Source organism: Suillus fuscotomentosus (genome assembly GCF_016647785.1).
Source record: "Suillus fuscotomentosus strain FC203 chromosome Unknown F5891scaffold_17, whole genome shotgun sequence".
In the NCBI taxonomy this organism is placed as follows: domain Eukaryota; kingdom Fungi; phylum Basidiomycota; class Agaricomycetes; order Boletales; family Suillaceae; genus Suillus; species Suillus fuscotomentosus.
Genome location: NW_024539529.1, coordinates 441,726 through 457,360, shown reverse-complemented (window position 1 = coordinate 457,360; position 15,635 = coordinate 441,726). Strand labels below are relative to the sequence as shown.

Genomic DNA, 15,635 nt, shown 5'->3' with positions numbered 1-15,635 from the left:
CGGCGATATTCAAGGAAACATTGTACCATCGTTGGAGGAGAAGGCCTCAGCATGTACAACAGCTCTGACTCATCTATACTATGGACGTGTTCTTCAGGCACATCCTGGCTGTGACTATTTCATTGCCCACGATAGAGAAGACACTGACGTGTTTTGGGAGATTTTCCGCAGAGGCATCTGTACAACAGACCGCACGGTTCTACACATGACCATAAATCTTTGTAGTCCAAATAGTTTTACGTATGCTCCGCTTGTGTCAGAGGCTTGCCCTGACTCCGTCCTTGAGCGGCTGTCGCATCTTCTTCCTTATCACTTTGTTACTGGACGAGTGAACACAGACATAGAAGACCTCATGATAACAGTGATATCAAAATTGCTATCCTCTCCATCCCCTCCGTTGCCCCAAAACATAGCCAATTGCACACTTCTTGCTTGCGTCATGGTCGGGACTCAGGTTGACAAGAAAGACATAGTTTGGATTGATAAAAGGTGCCATCGACTTATTTGGTGGTTTTTCTACCTTGATTAACAAAGAAATCATGTAGTTCTTTTCTGCCTAAACTCAGTGGCCTCTTTTTGCCGCAGTTCCAAAAGGCTCTCTGGGCATGGGATGGAGGTGAGCTCGACGAAGATAGTACAGGAGTCGCATATCAGGCATGGAACCTCCTTGACGTTATCTGTCGCATCCTCGAGCTTGCTGGATATCACGATCCTTCATCCCACACCATGCGGAACCTGGAAGTGTGCAGGAAGATTTATTCACGAGTGAGGTCATCTGAACAGAATGATGACTCTGTTTCATTGGCAGCTCTGCGAAAGGCACTGCACTTCACGTTCGCTGCTGCCAATGTATCTCGTGACCCTTCCCAGTTGTGGGATGCTTCCCTGCCTTTGCAATGCGGTTCCCGCACACCAGAAGAGTTCGACTGGTTGGTGGACTACCTTGACTACATCTATGCTGCCGACCATGAAGCGGCATATGACATCCTCTTGCTATTGGGTAGCATGGGAGTGAGCTGCAGCCCCGCTAAACAACATCTGTTCGTCCAGAGCCTCATCGCCTGCATGGACAGTAACATGCCTCCCCACTTACGCCATACTGCTCTTTGCGCTGCTCACAGTGCCCGAGACGAAATTGCCTCAATCAATGCCATTGATGATGCAAGCCTATGGGACACAGTTTTATGCAGGCTCTCCTCCGCTATTCTGTCCGTACTTTTTCCACACCCAGGTACAGCACCCACCAATGATGATGCTGACCACTTTTTCGATCATGACCACAACTTGTGCTATGTCGAACTGGTCTGTGCCCTCGCGAGGAATTCCAACTGGCGTCCTCATTTGTCTGAAGATCACCATATCGATCGGTGCATTAGCATGATTCCAAAATACTGCAATTATGAAGACTACAGCCAACATGCCTTTTACATAGCAGGTATCCTCATCCAAATCACACCTGCACAAATGTCAGTTCCATCGCTCGATTCTATTACAGAGCAGCAGTGGTAGGACGTGATGAGATGCGCGTGGTATTATCTTCCCTATACCATTCGCAGAACACACGATTTCGAGCTCCTTGTCCTTGTGGAACGCACAAGGAAGTATATGCAAAACGCTTCGAAATCTAATCTCAATGATCTCATCAGAGATGTGGATGATGTTCTGAAGATGGGTCCGGAGATGCAAGGTTTAGAGCAACAGGAGGGGGTCATCATTGCTGTGAAGGAGTTGAGGGATGAAGCCAACAGGTAGAGCCTTGTTGAACAATTAGTCCCCTAGTTATATCCATGACGCATATGGTGTTAGAGTCCTGGAATCAGCGGGACAGTGTATGTACTGAACTGGCAAGTGTCAAGACCTCGACGAAATCAACATGTTTCACGGGGTCAAAACTAGACACTGTCACTGGCGAGGTTCTGCGCTCTTCCTTGCCAGTCGCATCCTTTCATCGATATGCACGGTAAGACAACTTAAGATAGGCCAATACATGCTGACTTTATTGAAAATCATTCGTCTCCGTATCACAATCGCCCTTCTTTGGCAGAGGTGTAAGGAATAGAGCTGAAATCAATAGATTTCCGATCTTTCCTGGGACGTACGGGCGATGGATGGGGTTTCTATATCTCAGAGGTAGACGGTGCTATCAAAGGACATCATGAACTTGCCTTCACGGAGCGCTGCTGGCTGTTCAGACGAAGCTACGACTCGGATGTGTAGTAAGCCTAATCAACACATACTAGTAGGGTAGGGTCTCTGTTCGCAACTGTCTTCCTCTTCAAGTTAAGGCCGCCTGCCCAACTACTACGGGAGACTACGCCCAGAACTCAATTAACAGTCAGCCTGAAAGATATTCTGAATCACGCGAAATTGTGGTGCGCACGTGGGGTACTTATTTCTGATTGGACATGCATGATTAAGGGAATTATACATAAGAAAAATTTCAAAGATATGCGCGTAATATGTTATAACTTGAATGTACTGGCAATGTAAGCCTACAACCGGAATGAGCACAAGCTATCAGACACGGGAAGTCAAGTCAAGTGGCTCCTTCTACCACGTCCTTCTTAATCCTATCGGCTAACTGCTCTGTGACGTCCGGAGTCAAACCGCACCTCTTGATGAGGCAAGGGACAATATTATTCTTCTTCGAATGCGATTTCCCTGAGACTAGCCCCCTCAGCTTTCGCATCAACGACATGAACTGGTTGTCTCCTCCTTCCCATCATCGCCTCTGCCCATCAGCAGTGAACTCCTTGACAAGGTTGTGGATCGTGGTGCGCGATTCCTCATACCATTCTGGACAATTGCCTCGGATGGCGGTGATGCACGCATGACCATCGACACGGAACTGCTGGTGACAGAGAATATCTTGGTTTCTCCTCCACCAGTTATCCATTTCCCCAAGTTCATTTTCAAGGTATGTGATCACCATAACGATGGGGACCTTCTTTTCACAAAGGAATTCGCGAAAGAGCCGGTAATTGCTTTGAAGCGTAGCAGTGAGTTGGCTGGCACGCATGCAGAACATGAGTAAATCGATGCCACCCTGTCTCTCCAACTTCTGGATGAGAATATAGGCATTCTTGACAGCATCGAGGTACTGTGGGATTTCCAGGTGTGATTCCTCGAGTCCAACAGTATTGAATATATTGTAAGAGCGGTCATTGATTTTGATGAGGTATTCTTTCCACTTCAGCATGCAGCGTCTCACGCCAACGGATGTCTCACGCCAACGGATGTCTCACGCCAACGGATGTCTCTGCTACTGTCATATCCCGTATTCCGGACCTACATCCGATAATATTCCCACGCCTCATCCGGACCTTCGGATGTCCTATCCATGTCTCCAGTCCTCTACCCATCCGGATCCATGCACCTCTGCACATCCACATCCGCATGTCCACGTCCAGATCCCTTATCCTTTGCAGCTAGCCTGCATCATTAATCCTTGTTCCATTGCCCTAATGCCACATCCTATATATCCACGCATCTCATCCGGACCATATCCGATCCGGTCCGATCCGATGTATAGATCCGTTTACTATCCGATATACGATAAGCTTCTTAATTCATTTCCTGTGCATAACGTTAACACAGCCTATCCGGTATTCCTTGTTCCCGGTACCTCGGTTATACTTACTACCGGTATGCTTACTGATCCGTTAACCTATGCTTCATTTCTGACTCGCATTTGATAACTTTGCTTATGCTTCATACATAGCCTTGGACCTTTGCTTATTGATCTTTCCGATAGTCACTTAGTATATAAACTCTTGTATATGTCCTGTAGTTCCTCAGTCTGAATATCATATTAGTCCTCGCACTAGTCTTCACTCTAAGTCCTCATATCAGTTCTAGTCTTCCAACTTAGTTGATATCCATCTCAGGCCTAGGGAGTTTCTCCCTAGGCCAGAGCTCCGCTCCTCCGCTCCTCCACTCCTCCACTCATCCGAAGTTCCGGAAGTTCGTCCGGAACTTTCCTGCGGTCCTCCGGACCTATTCTGCTTTGGACTTTGTCCTTGCAGCCTTTCCTCTGTTTGCTTCTACTCAGGACAAGTCCTGAGTAGCCATTACATGTATCTGTATTAGGACGAAACCCCATTGTAATTTCCGGAAGTTCCTCCGGAACTTTCCCGCACTCATCCGGAAGTTACTTGTACCCGTCCGGAAAGTCCTTCTGAAGTTTCCCGTGCCTTCGGATGTCTTTGGACTTTCTTCAGACACCAATCTGAAATTAAGGGCACATACTCGGGTAAGGGACGCAGCGCATGAGCTGAAGCCAAGCCCCTCAGAATCAGTCCTACCCTTTGTGCATGGTCTTAACAGCTACGTTCTCTCCCGCTATCAGATTGACGAGTGAGCTTTTGCCTGCCCTTGCCTGCCCAATGATGGCGACCTTTGGGTGATTGTTGCTACTGATAAATGTCAGGGAAATGCGATACAAAGAGTATAGGGAATACGCACCTCGCAGTCTTTCTAAATAGTAGTGATGGTCCAGTGTGATTATTCGATGGGTGACACTGCTCGATGAGTTTGCAGACAGCGTTGTATGACTGAGTGCGGCGCTGCACAAACATAGGATCTGCCATTGTCGCCGTGGTAATACATGCGTGGCCAACAAAGGTCATCCCGAGCTTTGAGATGGTTCGCTCATTAACCCTCCACCAGTCTTCCGTCTCTGGTTGATAGGATTCCAAACCTGTAACGATAAGGACAATTGGAACTTTTGTCTTTACTTGGGAGCGGATTAACTCATAGTTCCAGTGGAGTGTGCGAATCTCTCTCTCTTGCTGCACACAGTCATCAGAGAACCGATGAGTCCTTGACATGGTAGCCATGGGAACTATATGAGGACATAATTCTGCTCCTGCAAAAGATGGTTATGTATACTGGAAGAAATTCGAGTTATCAACACATAGCTATGGATGTCTCAAAATCTAGTTTACCATGAGGAGTTCGTGATTTTGTTGTGATTTTGTACCATCATGTCCGGCAAGTTATAATAGCGTAGTTAGGTCCTGCATGTTGAGCAATATAATATTCCCTTGCTTATGTTTTGAACTACATGATTATTCATGACTTTATCCCGGTAAACGCCATTAACACTTGTCATCTAACCTAGATTTGTATAAGCACTTCCGACATAGTTAGGACTTTTCACCATCCGGCCGGTAAGGTATGACAGTTTAATTGTGTACCTTTTGTTGAGCAATCTAATATTCCATCATTTGTGTTGTATTTACAAGACTTTATCATGAGATTCAAATATTGCTTCGATTACAATGATATCCGAGATCATCCACTTATTGTTTAAGTTCTATTTATACCGAATTTCTTCAGGTGTGCACATATAACGCAAGCCGTAGCAACATTTGTTACTGAGGTATGGTCTCTCCTAGTCCGACCAAAAGAGAAGGAAGACGTTGCTTACAATGATATCCAAGATCATTCACTTATTATTTGGTTTCGACTTACACCAGATTTCTCCAGATGCATGCATATACCGCGAGCCGCAGCACTGTTTGCTACTGAGACATAGTCTCCCCTAGTCAGACTATGATGCGACCACGACACTCTGCGAGGACCAGTAGGCAAACAAATTACGCAAGATATTTCCAAGGCTGACAGATGAACTTACCTGGCTGGATGAGTTTAATGTCGCCACATTTTGAGTGCAAGTCATACGTGTTTGTCGTTCGAGGTGTTTGAGTCTGAAACACGGTCATCAAAGGTGAGCATCTATCAACAGTTTCTCTAATGAACGGTACAGCTGTAACTTTCGGCAGGCAGAATTAGAAAGAGATATAATCAAAATCATCGTCTGCATCCCCTTCTTCACTGTCGTCCCCCTCTTCACTGTCGTCCCCCTCTTCACCGTCATCATCCCCAGCACCACCGTCCAGTTCTCCGTCGCTCTCATCATCGCACTCTTCAAGACCCTCGTTATCACTGTGACAGTCCTCCTGTTCATCAAAGCCTTCGTTGTCGTCGTCATCGACTTCATAGTCTGCATCCTCGCTGTTCACAATGCCTGTGACATCGGCTCGTGCCACCAACTCAGAAGTGAGACAATCTTTGATAATCTTGCACAGCTTTGTTGAGTGTCCGACTCCAAAATGAGTATAGCGCATGAACATGTCTCGGTCGGCAAATCTAGTTCAAATCTCCAGTTAATGCGCTACCACAACGAATATGTACACTCACATTCCGACATAATATTCTTCCCAGTCATCCAGCTGACCCCCAGGACATGCTAGTGATTTTCCATATCGAAGAGAGCCTACACCACGTCCCGATGCAAATGCAGGAATCAAGTGGGCTCCTTGGATTACCTGTGTTGGATCAAGGAACCCGAACACGTCTGGGTCCGACTCCTCTACAAACACAATGTTCGGCAGACGGGTATGTTTCATGCCGCTGTGAAGAAGTAATAGTGACCGGCCAGCAAGCAAGCTAGAGCACTAATAAAATCCTACTGAGTGCGGGTGTGCTATATCGACCCAAGAGGATTGCTATGAAGCACTTCCTTCAAGTAAAATGCGAAGGGAGTAGATGCGGAATGCGGAAGAACGAACACGATGGACGGAAGGCAAAGCCGACAGTAGGAGCGAAGGTGAGAGCCCGAGCCTGATGAAGGCATGATGGGAAATGAGCGAGAGCGAGGGTTTACTAGGTAATGCGCAGTTCCGCGGGTAGCGGCTAGGTATGGACGAGGGTTATAGCCGAGGTATAACTAGGTATGGAATGCTTAGTCTGAACCTGCGTACGGAACAGATTCACACAGAGCCTAGGTAAGGAACTTAGATGTGCGTTCTCGGAGCGGTCGAGAATGCGCGGGTTCGAGTAAATGAGAGTCAAAGATCGTCAATTGGTCAAAATACTAAGAACATCTAAGTGACTTCGCGAAACAAGGGATAGTGTCCGAGGGAAGGGAAGTACTTTACTGTATGTAATGCGCGAGATTTTATCCTACTGCATGAGTCTCCGGAACCCATAGGCGAGACTTGTAGCGATGGAACGAGGCAGATAAGTAATATGTAATGCGAACGTGCGCGGAACGAAACACACAGATACATGTAATAAGCCATACCACATTATTAGTCAACCCAAATAGAAATAAACACGCACCAGCGGAACTCGACGGACATGGAAGGACATGGACGGATGGAACGGAAAATTGGACCCGAGAACGGAAGACCATCGGATTAAGCGCGACCAAGGAGGGCTTCGTTGTTAGAGGCATAAGGAATGATGTCAGCGGGTAACTTCCTATATCTCCTGACACAAGTATGAAAAGACACTCGTTCCCGCCCAGCGCGGGTCCGAGCGTCACACCGCATTTATAGTTCCACAAGGTTGCTAACCATCTAACCCAAAGAACTTCGAGATGCTGCTTCTTGGGTTGACCCCCATCGTTGACCCAAACCTCCATATGATATATGCCCAACACGTGTGCATACCAGTATGGGTGGCTAGGCGTCGTCTCGCCTGACAGCACCATGACATCCCCATGAGTTCTGGGATTGATGGTATCATATTCGTGCCTCAAGTCGTAGGTCGTATAGTGAACTTGCATGGTCTGCACCGAGTACATTGTGTTATTGGGAATGACGATGGAGTTGTGTTCCTCGTCCGTGAAAGTGTGGTCGCAGTAGCTAATGTCTAGCCCCCGCAATCTATAGAGGATATGATCCCTTAGCTTCGGTAAAAAATTCTGACAACCGCTGTGGATAAATCATAGAGTGCATGCAAAATGCAAATGAAGCTTCTACCTTAACAGCCGAATCGCTGTCATGTTCTCGGAGAAATGTAAAAAGTTTCACTGGATTGTTCCGAGTGGGTGCGATATGGTGATGTTGATTAGAAGGTGTCAATGGGGGGGCATCGGCTGGTGAATGACTGCCGTAGGATGTGTCTCCTACTTCTGCCACCCGCCGTAGTACGCGGCGCCTACGCTCATGCTTGGCTAGCTGTGCCGGGGTATCTATCTTGCTCGTCAACAGATAAAACACCTTCAGCGCTCTGTGGGCAAGCTCTCCCTAGCTAACTTCAATATCAGGTACACAAAATAGATGCAGATGGTACGTACAATTTGAGTTGTGAAAGAATCGGTGGTCCCAAAGAACCTGATCGTCCACGTGTAATCTCCCATCGCATGGAACTTATACGTATTCAAATTGAACCTCTTTATTCTCGCCCCATTTGATTCTGGAGGGGCGCCGTTCATTTGAGAGTGTTGAGCAGCCCTTCATTGGTGAGCCATTTTCTCTTTGGGCAATTCCAGAGCATCGAAGGCGGCGCAGGTACAATTTCGGAATTTCTGCAACTTCCGGGACAGTTTCTTGAATGTTTCCTTGAGAAAATTGACTGTAGACTCTGAGTGGATCCTAAGTTTGGTAAGTGCATGCCACTGTGCAAATTGATAAAGTAGAGACTGTACGATCACATCATGGTCGGGGGGGAACAACCCCTCAAAGACAGGAATTGCACACTAACAATGAAGGACTGTCAGCGCCGGAATGCAGAAAACAAATAGCCCCCAAAAAACCTGTAATATGTCTTCGAAGTCATGTGCCGCTAGTCTTTTCATCTCAGACGTATTATTCGAGAACTTGCGAATTACACCATTGCCAAAACTCGGAACCTGTCGAAACCTATCAAAGATTGGAATTTGTCGATGTGTTAGCAGGAAACAACACTTGGTAAGAATACCCCATCCTCATACCTGTTGTCAAGGGACACAACAAGTCCACTACCCTGAGGAAGGACGTAAAGAAGCCTAATTAAGTGCGTGAATAGTGCCTTCCAAGTGCCCAATTCACACTCGTGCATGAAGTCAACGGCGAGTATGTGGAATGGGTCAAAGCCGAGAGGACCCAGCTTTTTGAAAAATTGATTCTGCGAGTTCATGGTGTGAGCTGGACATAAAATGCAGTAAGACAGCAGTTTTGCTTACTAGAGTAGGCACTCATGAACCCTCTCCAAGAGTATGGTCTACCTTTACACCGTCTACCGTATTTCCGCATCTGTAAATAAAATCACGAGCCTGGACAATCCTTGCCATAGCGTACACTCGAAGGTTGGCTATATGACTTCGCATGTCCCTTACGAGGCCGAGAGAACTGAACAGGCTTTTTGGCATGACACAGCGAGGGCACGGACACAAGCCCATATCTTTGATCGTTGTGATTAAAACCCTGTAAATAAATCAGCAAGTCAAATTTTTTGACAAGGTCCCTGGAAAAATATACTTTTCAGGATAATCGGCAGAATATGTGAATATTCGAGGAAAGATCCTCTGCATTACTCCGTCAGCGCACGTCAAACAATACCATGACGATATGCGAAAATAAAGTCCTCATCCAATAAGATTTCCCAGCAGGAATGAAACAGCTCCCTGCGACAGTGAGTATGAAGGGACACCATGCCTGTTTTCGATATGTGAGACATGCTACTCAAGATATCCTTCACGCTATCAGGAAGCTGATATCGTCAATGACGATACATAGGTGCGCTATGTCAAAGAGAACTTACCGAGGGTAGAAAACCAACAAGGTGACATGCTCCTGATAGGGGCGACGAATGTGCGTATTTCGTCAGATTTCCGAAATGCATATAAAGTGGCCAAGCCTTCGCAGTCCCGAAGTTTGCCAGGTGAGTTGCATCGGAGAATAGCATCAGACCTGCGATGACGCGTTCCAACGAGCATCCAGGCTCCTTTGGTAACTTCTGTAGGTCGTCCTGGGCCTCCAGCCACGCATCAGAGGTGTAAAGCTCGTCAAAAATCTGTTCTTGGTGGCCATTCAGAGGATCTTTCCACAGCCGTTGGAAAGGTAATAGATGGAATGCCCTGGCTTGGACATCTGTGAATGCTGCACGTATGACCTCGACGAGAGGACAATAATGGAAACCGGGAATGGTATACAGCTGAGGGTCGTCCTCCTTTGACTTTGTCGGAATGCCAATAGTGATGCTGGTCTCGATCCAGTCATCTGGAAAGGTAACTCTTCTCCCCTTCTCATCCTTATCCAATTCTCGCAAGCTCCGCCTTGCTGAGAAGGTCTCAAGGTCCTTAGGGTTGAAATCATCTGCCATTATTACGTCTTTGACAAGGTGCGAGACTTTGGTTTCAGATATCATATTACTACCGGAATGCATCCAGGACATGAGCCGATAGATAGTCATGTTAGCAAAAGGGTAGGGCAGTGCAGAGATCTTTTGCGGACAATCAGCTCCCTGGGTAGCTGTCGGAGACGTTTTGGCAAGTAACGAGGAGGGAACGAATCGATCTGGCTCAAAAGAAGGCTGACGAGGGTATAGCCGGGAAAGTCCAAATGAATTGAAAGAGGTCTGGAGGGTGTCTCTTAGCATTAAAAGAACACACTGTATCCTGGATTGGGCAGGTAGTGAAGCCATTTGAGCTGGTCCAATGATAGTGTTGTCGGAATGATTAAGATCATCTTGTGGAAATTCGAGATCGTCGAGAGGTCTAGGAATTCGTCTCATAGGGAGTACAGTTTCCTCTGAAAGATTCGAGCAATTGGTAAATACACCAGAAGATGGCTGCTACCCTGGGCAAGGAAATACGAACCTGAATGATAGTCCCACACATTTCCAGAATCACTCCCAATGGAGCCCATCTCAAAATCACTTTCATTAGTTTGCCGGTTCTGCGAGTTGAGGGGGTGCCGCAAGTCTACGAGACTGGACTTGGAGGTGTTGCATAACCCAACAGCCATCGATACTGGCCCTACAAGGCTACAAGGCGCAATTGGTTTCAGGCTCGGACGGTCCCTCACATGTCATATGGCTGGGAGTCTCTGAGGTTGACAATAACGATGATTGAATGTTCTATTTCAAAGCAGAAACCCACTCACTGTGACAGATACCAGATTTGAAAGAGCTGCATCTTTCGCGCGATCTTGTCTTTTTTGGCTTGCAAGAGTGCTGACTCTCTTGTAGAAGTGACAATTCGTGCGATGCCTATTGAGTGCTCAATTGTCTGTCGTTCTTTGCCAAGAGCATCCCGGGGCATTGCAGGACATGGTGACCATTAGGAGAAAGAGGAAAAAGCTAATCCAAAGCGTTTCAGAAAAGCGCATTGCACCTTCGAGCCTGAGTGTACCAGTACACCTACTGTTACAGTGCAACCGACATGAAGTTTCGATTGAAGCAGACCAAATTAAGCCGTTGACCAGTTCAAGCTGAACTTGAACATACAGCATTGACCATTTGTATCTTGGCGTGCGGGATGGGATACTTGGATGCATTCTATTTTGGTCTAACTAATATATAGAGTTAGTGAAGTGAACATTCAAATTAACATAATTTTAAGTGCAGAGCGCAGTAAATACAAGCGAGCAGGAAAGAAAAAGGTTGTGGATAACTCAAACAACATTATGCTTATGATGCACTATGTAAAGGCAATCTAGCGAGGAATGGTCCTCCCAGCGTTGATCGATAGCACTATTGGCGTCAAGTCACTCCCCTTTGCTTGTGGGCAACATCAACACCAGCCCAGTACTAAGCCAAAGCCTCCTGGGCATCTGGCTGGGCAAGGTTGTCGCCAAAAAATGCATGGGCTGCTGCAGCCTCACCCTGTGGATCATGTTGCACATCTGGATGCATCCAATGTGCTGACCGCGTGTGTCGCTCCAGGCCAGAACACTTCACTGATTTGGAACGTGACCGCTCATTCACAATGAACTGTAACTGAACGCAAGGCCACCTACAGCAGGTGGCTTGGGGCTCATCATATCCCTTGATCTTGAAGCATGATGTAGTGGTGACTCGTCCTGTAAACGTCGTGGTAAGGAAGACCAAAAGCTCATTCTTGCTTGCACCGGCTGAACATTTCATGCCAGCAAGCAAGTGACAGAGGGAGATACACTGAGTAACTTGGGGCTCGTCACCCAGGGGAAATCATTGGACAGATCTCTGAGATCCCTAGACCAAGGTGACCTGTCAACACGACCGTGACTTGGGCGCAATCCCTCCACTATCCTTTAAAGCATCCACATCCCTTCCCACCACCACAGTCGCGAGTACAGGCTTCCCTGGGTTTGGAAATGGCAGTCCAGAGTGGGAAGTGCCTGTTTGAAAACCATGCTAGTCAAGGAGGGCGGCGAGGTGAATATTTGATAATCTATGATCTCCATTTAGTGTGTTGAAGGGTGGAGGGGAGGTATAATTTACCTTTGTTATTCTTTGCCCAGACCTCCAGGACGCCCGATGCAAGAGAAATTGATTCAATAGCATGCAGCTGGTCGCTTAAGAGAATCTCCTGTTTGTTTTTGAGGTCTCCAAGATAGTGGATCATATATTCGTTGTCGATCCTTGTTGTCTTCGAAGGCGGACTGCCATTTGTGGATCTCGAGGTGCGAGGTTATCTGGTCAAATAAGTAGATGAATTTACAGATAATAGCTAAGGAATAGACACTTGACATGCCTCTAATTTGTTTAAGCAATCAGATATCTCAAGATGACATCGTTGGATCACTCTGGTGAGTTCATCCTGTTTGATGAATAGTTTGATTCGAGACATCAAACACCATGGAGTCATTCTGTCGAGGATGCCTTGGATGGTGCTGGCTAGGTTATCAGCTGCCTTTCGGACAATGACGTCTGCACGCTATCAACCTTTGTGCGCCTGAGCAAAGCGTGGTTTGGTCATCTGGCACCATGCTTTCGCCTGCATTCTTGATGATAGCCAGAGGACTGAGGCAGTGTTCCTTGAGTTGTCATATGCCATTTCTGTCATAACAGTTGTCGTGGTCAGTGGGAAGAACAGCGCAGCAAAATGGTAGATACCTGTTGGACTCTGCTTTAGCCAGCAGGTTGATGAGGTGGTTAGAGCACCAAATGCTGGACCCAGCCATGGAGCTGGAGTGGACTGCGTTGCCTGAGACAGCGCTGAAGTGGGGTTAATGTGGAAGGAGGAAGCGAAAGTGGCCATGATTGAAGTCAGTTCAGGGAAGACTACTATCTTTCTCCTTCCGCACAAAGTCTGTCCCGTACGTGTATCAAGGCCTTTCCAAGTTTGTTGGCACCATCACCTGAAGGACCATGGCCCCAGTACGCATCATTGGCATCGGCATACACAATATCAGCAAGGCCTGTGCGCAAAAGCAATGTCCGAAGGTCAGGATGTTGCTTGAACTTTATATACAGCACATCTTCCATCTGAAAATACAAAAATAGTCAGGGAAAGTTGATTCGATTGGAATGCCAATGAAGATAATCTCACAGTCCTCAAGAATACCTGGCCCCAATCTGGTTGCACGTGGTCCTGAAAACTAGCTGACAACGGGTACATGTCACCAACATCGGTGCACTTTCGTATATGTTCCTGCAGCTTAGGGTGTTCCGTTGAGTCGGTACGACAAACAGGTGACAAGCAAACACAAGAACACTGCTCGTGGTTGGAGTGCAGACTACAAGCCACATGTGCTACTGCTAAGGCCCGACAAAGACCCCTGACACCTCTGCTGCTCCGAGACCTCTGACACCTCATGCTCTCCAGCCCCTGACCTAGGCTCTGCATATCCCCTACCAACACATATACCCCCCCAACAAATGTGACACTCCTGGGTCGCGTCTCGAAACGGCGTGTCGAGAGTGACGAGCTCGATAGTAGTGGTTTGAGGATCTGGTGGTGTGCGCATCACCCAAGTGTCTTCGTCTCCGTCTTCTTCGACTTGTTCTGCGCCTGTGACATCCTCCAACTCCTTCTGTAGTTCTGCTAGTGCAGTTCTGGAGCGTGGTACGAAACGACGCAAACGTCGTGCATGGTACCATCCAGGCATTGGAAATCCTTCCAACGTGGAAAGTGCGTACGAGTTTCCACATTGGGATACTACTCTTCGTGGTGCCAACCAATGGGGAATGAGTTTGCGTGACGACTTGAAGGTACTGTCGAGTTCATTAGCATATACCTGTACTAGCTGACCAGACGAGAACACGACTTCACCTGGTCCCAACAATAAAACTCTTCAATCAAACTTGAACTTGCGTTTGATGGCGTGTACGACCGTGTGGGCTTGTGCGTCGAGTCGTTGCTGCGCTGTGTATGCTGAGCGAACGTTGGTGTCATTTTGTGAGACTGCGGAGGTGATGTTGTCTGACGGAGTGATAGGTGTGTTGATAACTAATCCTAATAGCAATTCTTTTGGGGAGTACTGGAAGGCTGGAATGGTGCGTTCGTTAAGGTGTTGAATGGCTTCCTCGAAATGATCGGGCCAGTTATTCAGAATTTCGTCTCTTGTCACTTCTGCTATGCATTCATCCTCATCCAACTCCAATGCACATGCACGACGTAACCTTCCAAGCAGCTTACTATTCGTTCCTTCGACTAATCCATTGACCCAAGGTGCGTACGCGGCCGTAACGTGGTGTTGGGTGTTATGTGCTGCGCACCATCCAGCTACTTCGTGATTATCGAAGTGGCGGCCTCCATCTGTCATGAATGACTCTGGAGCTCAGAAGTCATGACATATTTTCATTAGATATTCAATAGTGGACTTAGCGGTTCCTTTCTTCTTGAGTTTGAATCCCCAAGTGTATTGCAAAAATGTGTCGATAAACAGTGCTATTTCCGAGAATCCACCTTTGCCCGATGGCATGCTCAAATAATCAGCTACAATGAGTTCAAATGGGTGACGGCGCACGATAGGTTCTAGCAGAGCATGTAAGTGTGTTGGCCTGAAGTTCTTGCACTTTGCACACTCTGAGATTGCTGTGGTGATAGAACGGTTGAGGCATGAGCTGTGGATTTGGTCCATTAGTTGCAATTTGACGAGGTCCCGTCCCCAGTGTCCTCTAGACGTATGTTCTGCATGGGCTAACTTGATTGCTTCCACCTGGGACACGCATTCCAGGCGGCTGTGTACGCGGGTGGTGGCTTTGTTATTGACATACCAAAGTTTTCCATCCTCAATGTAGTATGATTGTGCCTGGTGCCGTGCGCGTCGTTTGTCCTTTGGCGGTTTGTCTTGATCTGAGTCGAGGAGTGCATCCAGGATCTCTGAGAACATTGGTTCATCTTCGAATCATGAGCGTAGGGTCAACAGGTTATCCGTCGAGTTCTGGGAGGGCGAGTCATTAGTTCCAAGGGTGAATAAGTCATTAACGATACCTCTAGCTGTTTCCCAATCTTCGCTAACTGTCCAAGTGCTTCCGTCATTTGTCATAACCAGCGTGGTTGAGAATTGTCTGCTGAGACCATCTGCTGCTGTGTTAGTTGTTCCCGCTCGGTGTCTGACATCAACGATATGATGGGCGATGATACCATCTCGCCATCTGGCATGGGTGACATTTAACTTCGAGCTCAGTAGAGCATCCCTAAGTGCCTGGCAGTCCGTCTCTATCTCTACTGGTGACCCCCAGATAACATCTGAAAACCTATCTAGACCAAATTTTAGTGCAGCAAATTCAAGTAAAAACGGTTTGTACTTCTCTTCTGCTGATGACGTTCTCTTTGATGCGTATGCGATTGGGTGGGCTTGAGTGGTGGTCTTGCCGGATGGTAGGACTGTGGTAAACTGTTGTGCTAGAATCGCTCCGAAGCCATCTTTGCATCCATCTGTCGTGACGATAAACGGGGTGCCATCGAACCTTGGCCCTCGTAGTACCGGTTC

At 47.3% G+C, this 15,635-nt stretch overlaps 3 protein-coding genes across 3 annotated transcripts; all 3 read right to left on the bottom strand.

Moving 5' to 3' along the window:
- Window positions 1-2,722: 2,722 nt before the first annotated feature.
- F5891DRAFT_1216475 (uncharacterized protein) lies at window positions 2,723-3,199 on the bottom strand (the record flags this gene model as incomplete). The annotated part of the gene is made up of 1 exon (XM_041369319.1): window positions 2,723-3,199. One exon carries the CDS (start codon window positions 3,197-3,199, stop codon window positions 2,723-2,725), a length of 477 nt encoding a protein of 158 aa, XP_041227993.1.
- A 1,101-nt stretch (window positions 3,200-4,300) lies between these two features.
- Window positions 4,301-4,829, bottom strand: F5891DRAFT_1186533 (uncharacterized protein; the record flags this gene model as incomplete). Its single annotated transcript, XM_041366713.1, has 2 exons — window positions 4,301-4,412; window positions 4,465-4,829. The coding sequence occupies 2 exons, from the start codon at window positions 4,827-4,829 to the stop codon at window positions 4,301-4,303; spliced, it is 477 nt and encodes a 158-aa protein (XP_041227992.1).
- Window positions 4,830-12,990: 8,161 nt separating this feature from the next.
- On the bottom strand, window positions 12,991-13,366 carry F5891DRAFT_923172 (uncharacterized protein; the record flags this gene model as incomplete). Its single annotated transcript, XM_041373822.1, has 2 exons — window positions 12,991-13,182; window positions 13,247-13,366. Coding segments are annotated over 2 exons (312 nt in total), but the record flags the coding sequence as incomplete, so codon positions are not given.
- Between the last annotated feature and the right edge of the window lie 2,269 nt (window positions 13,367-15,635).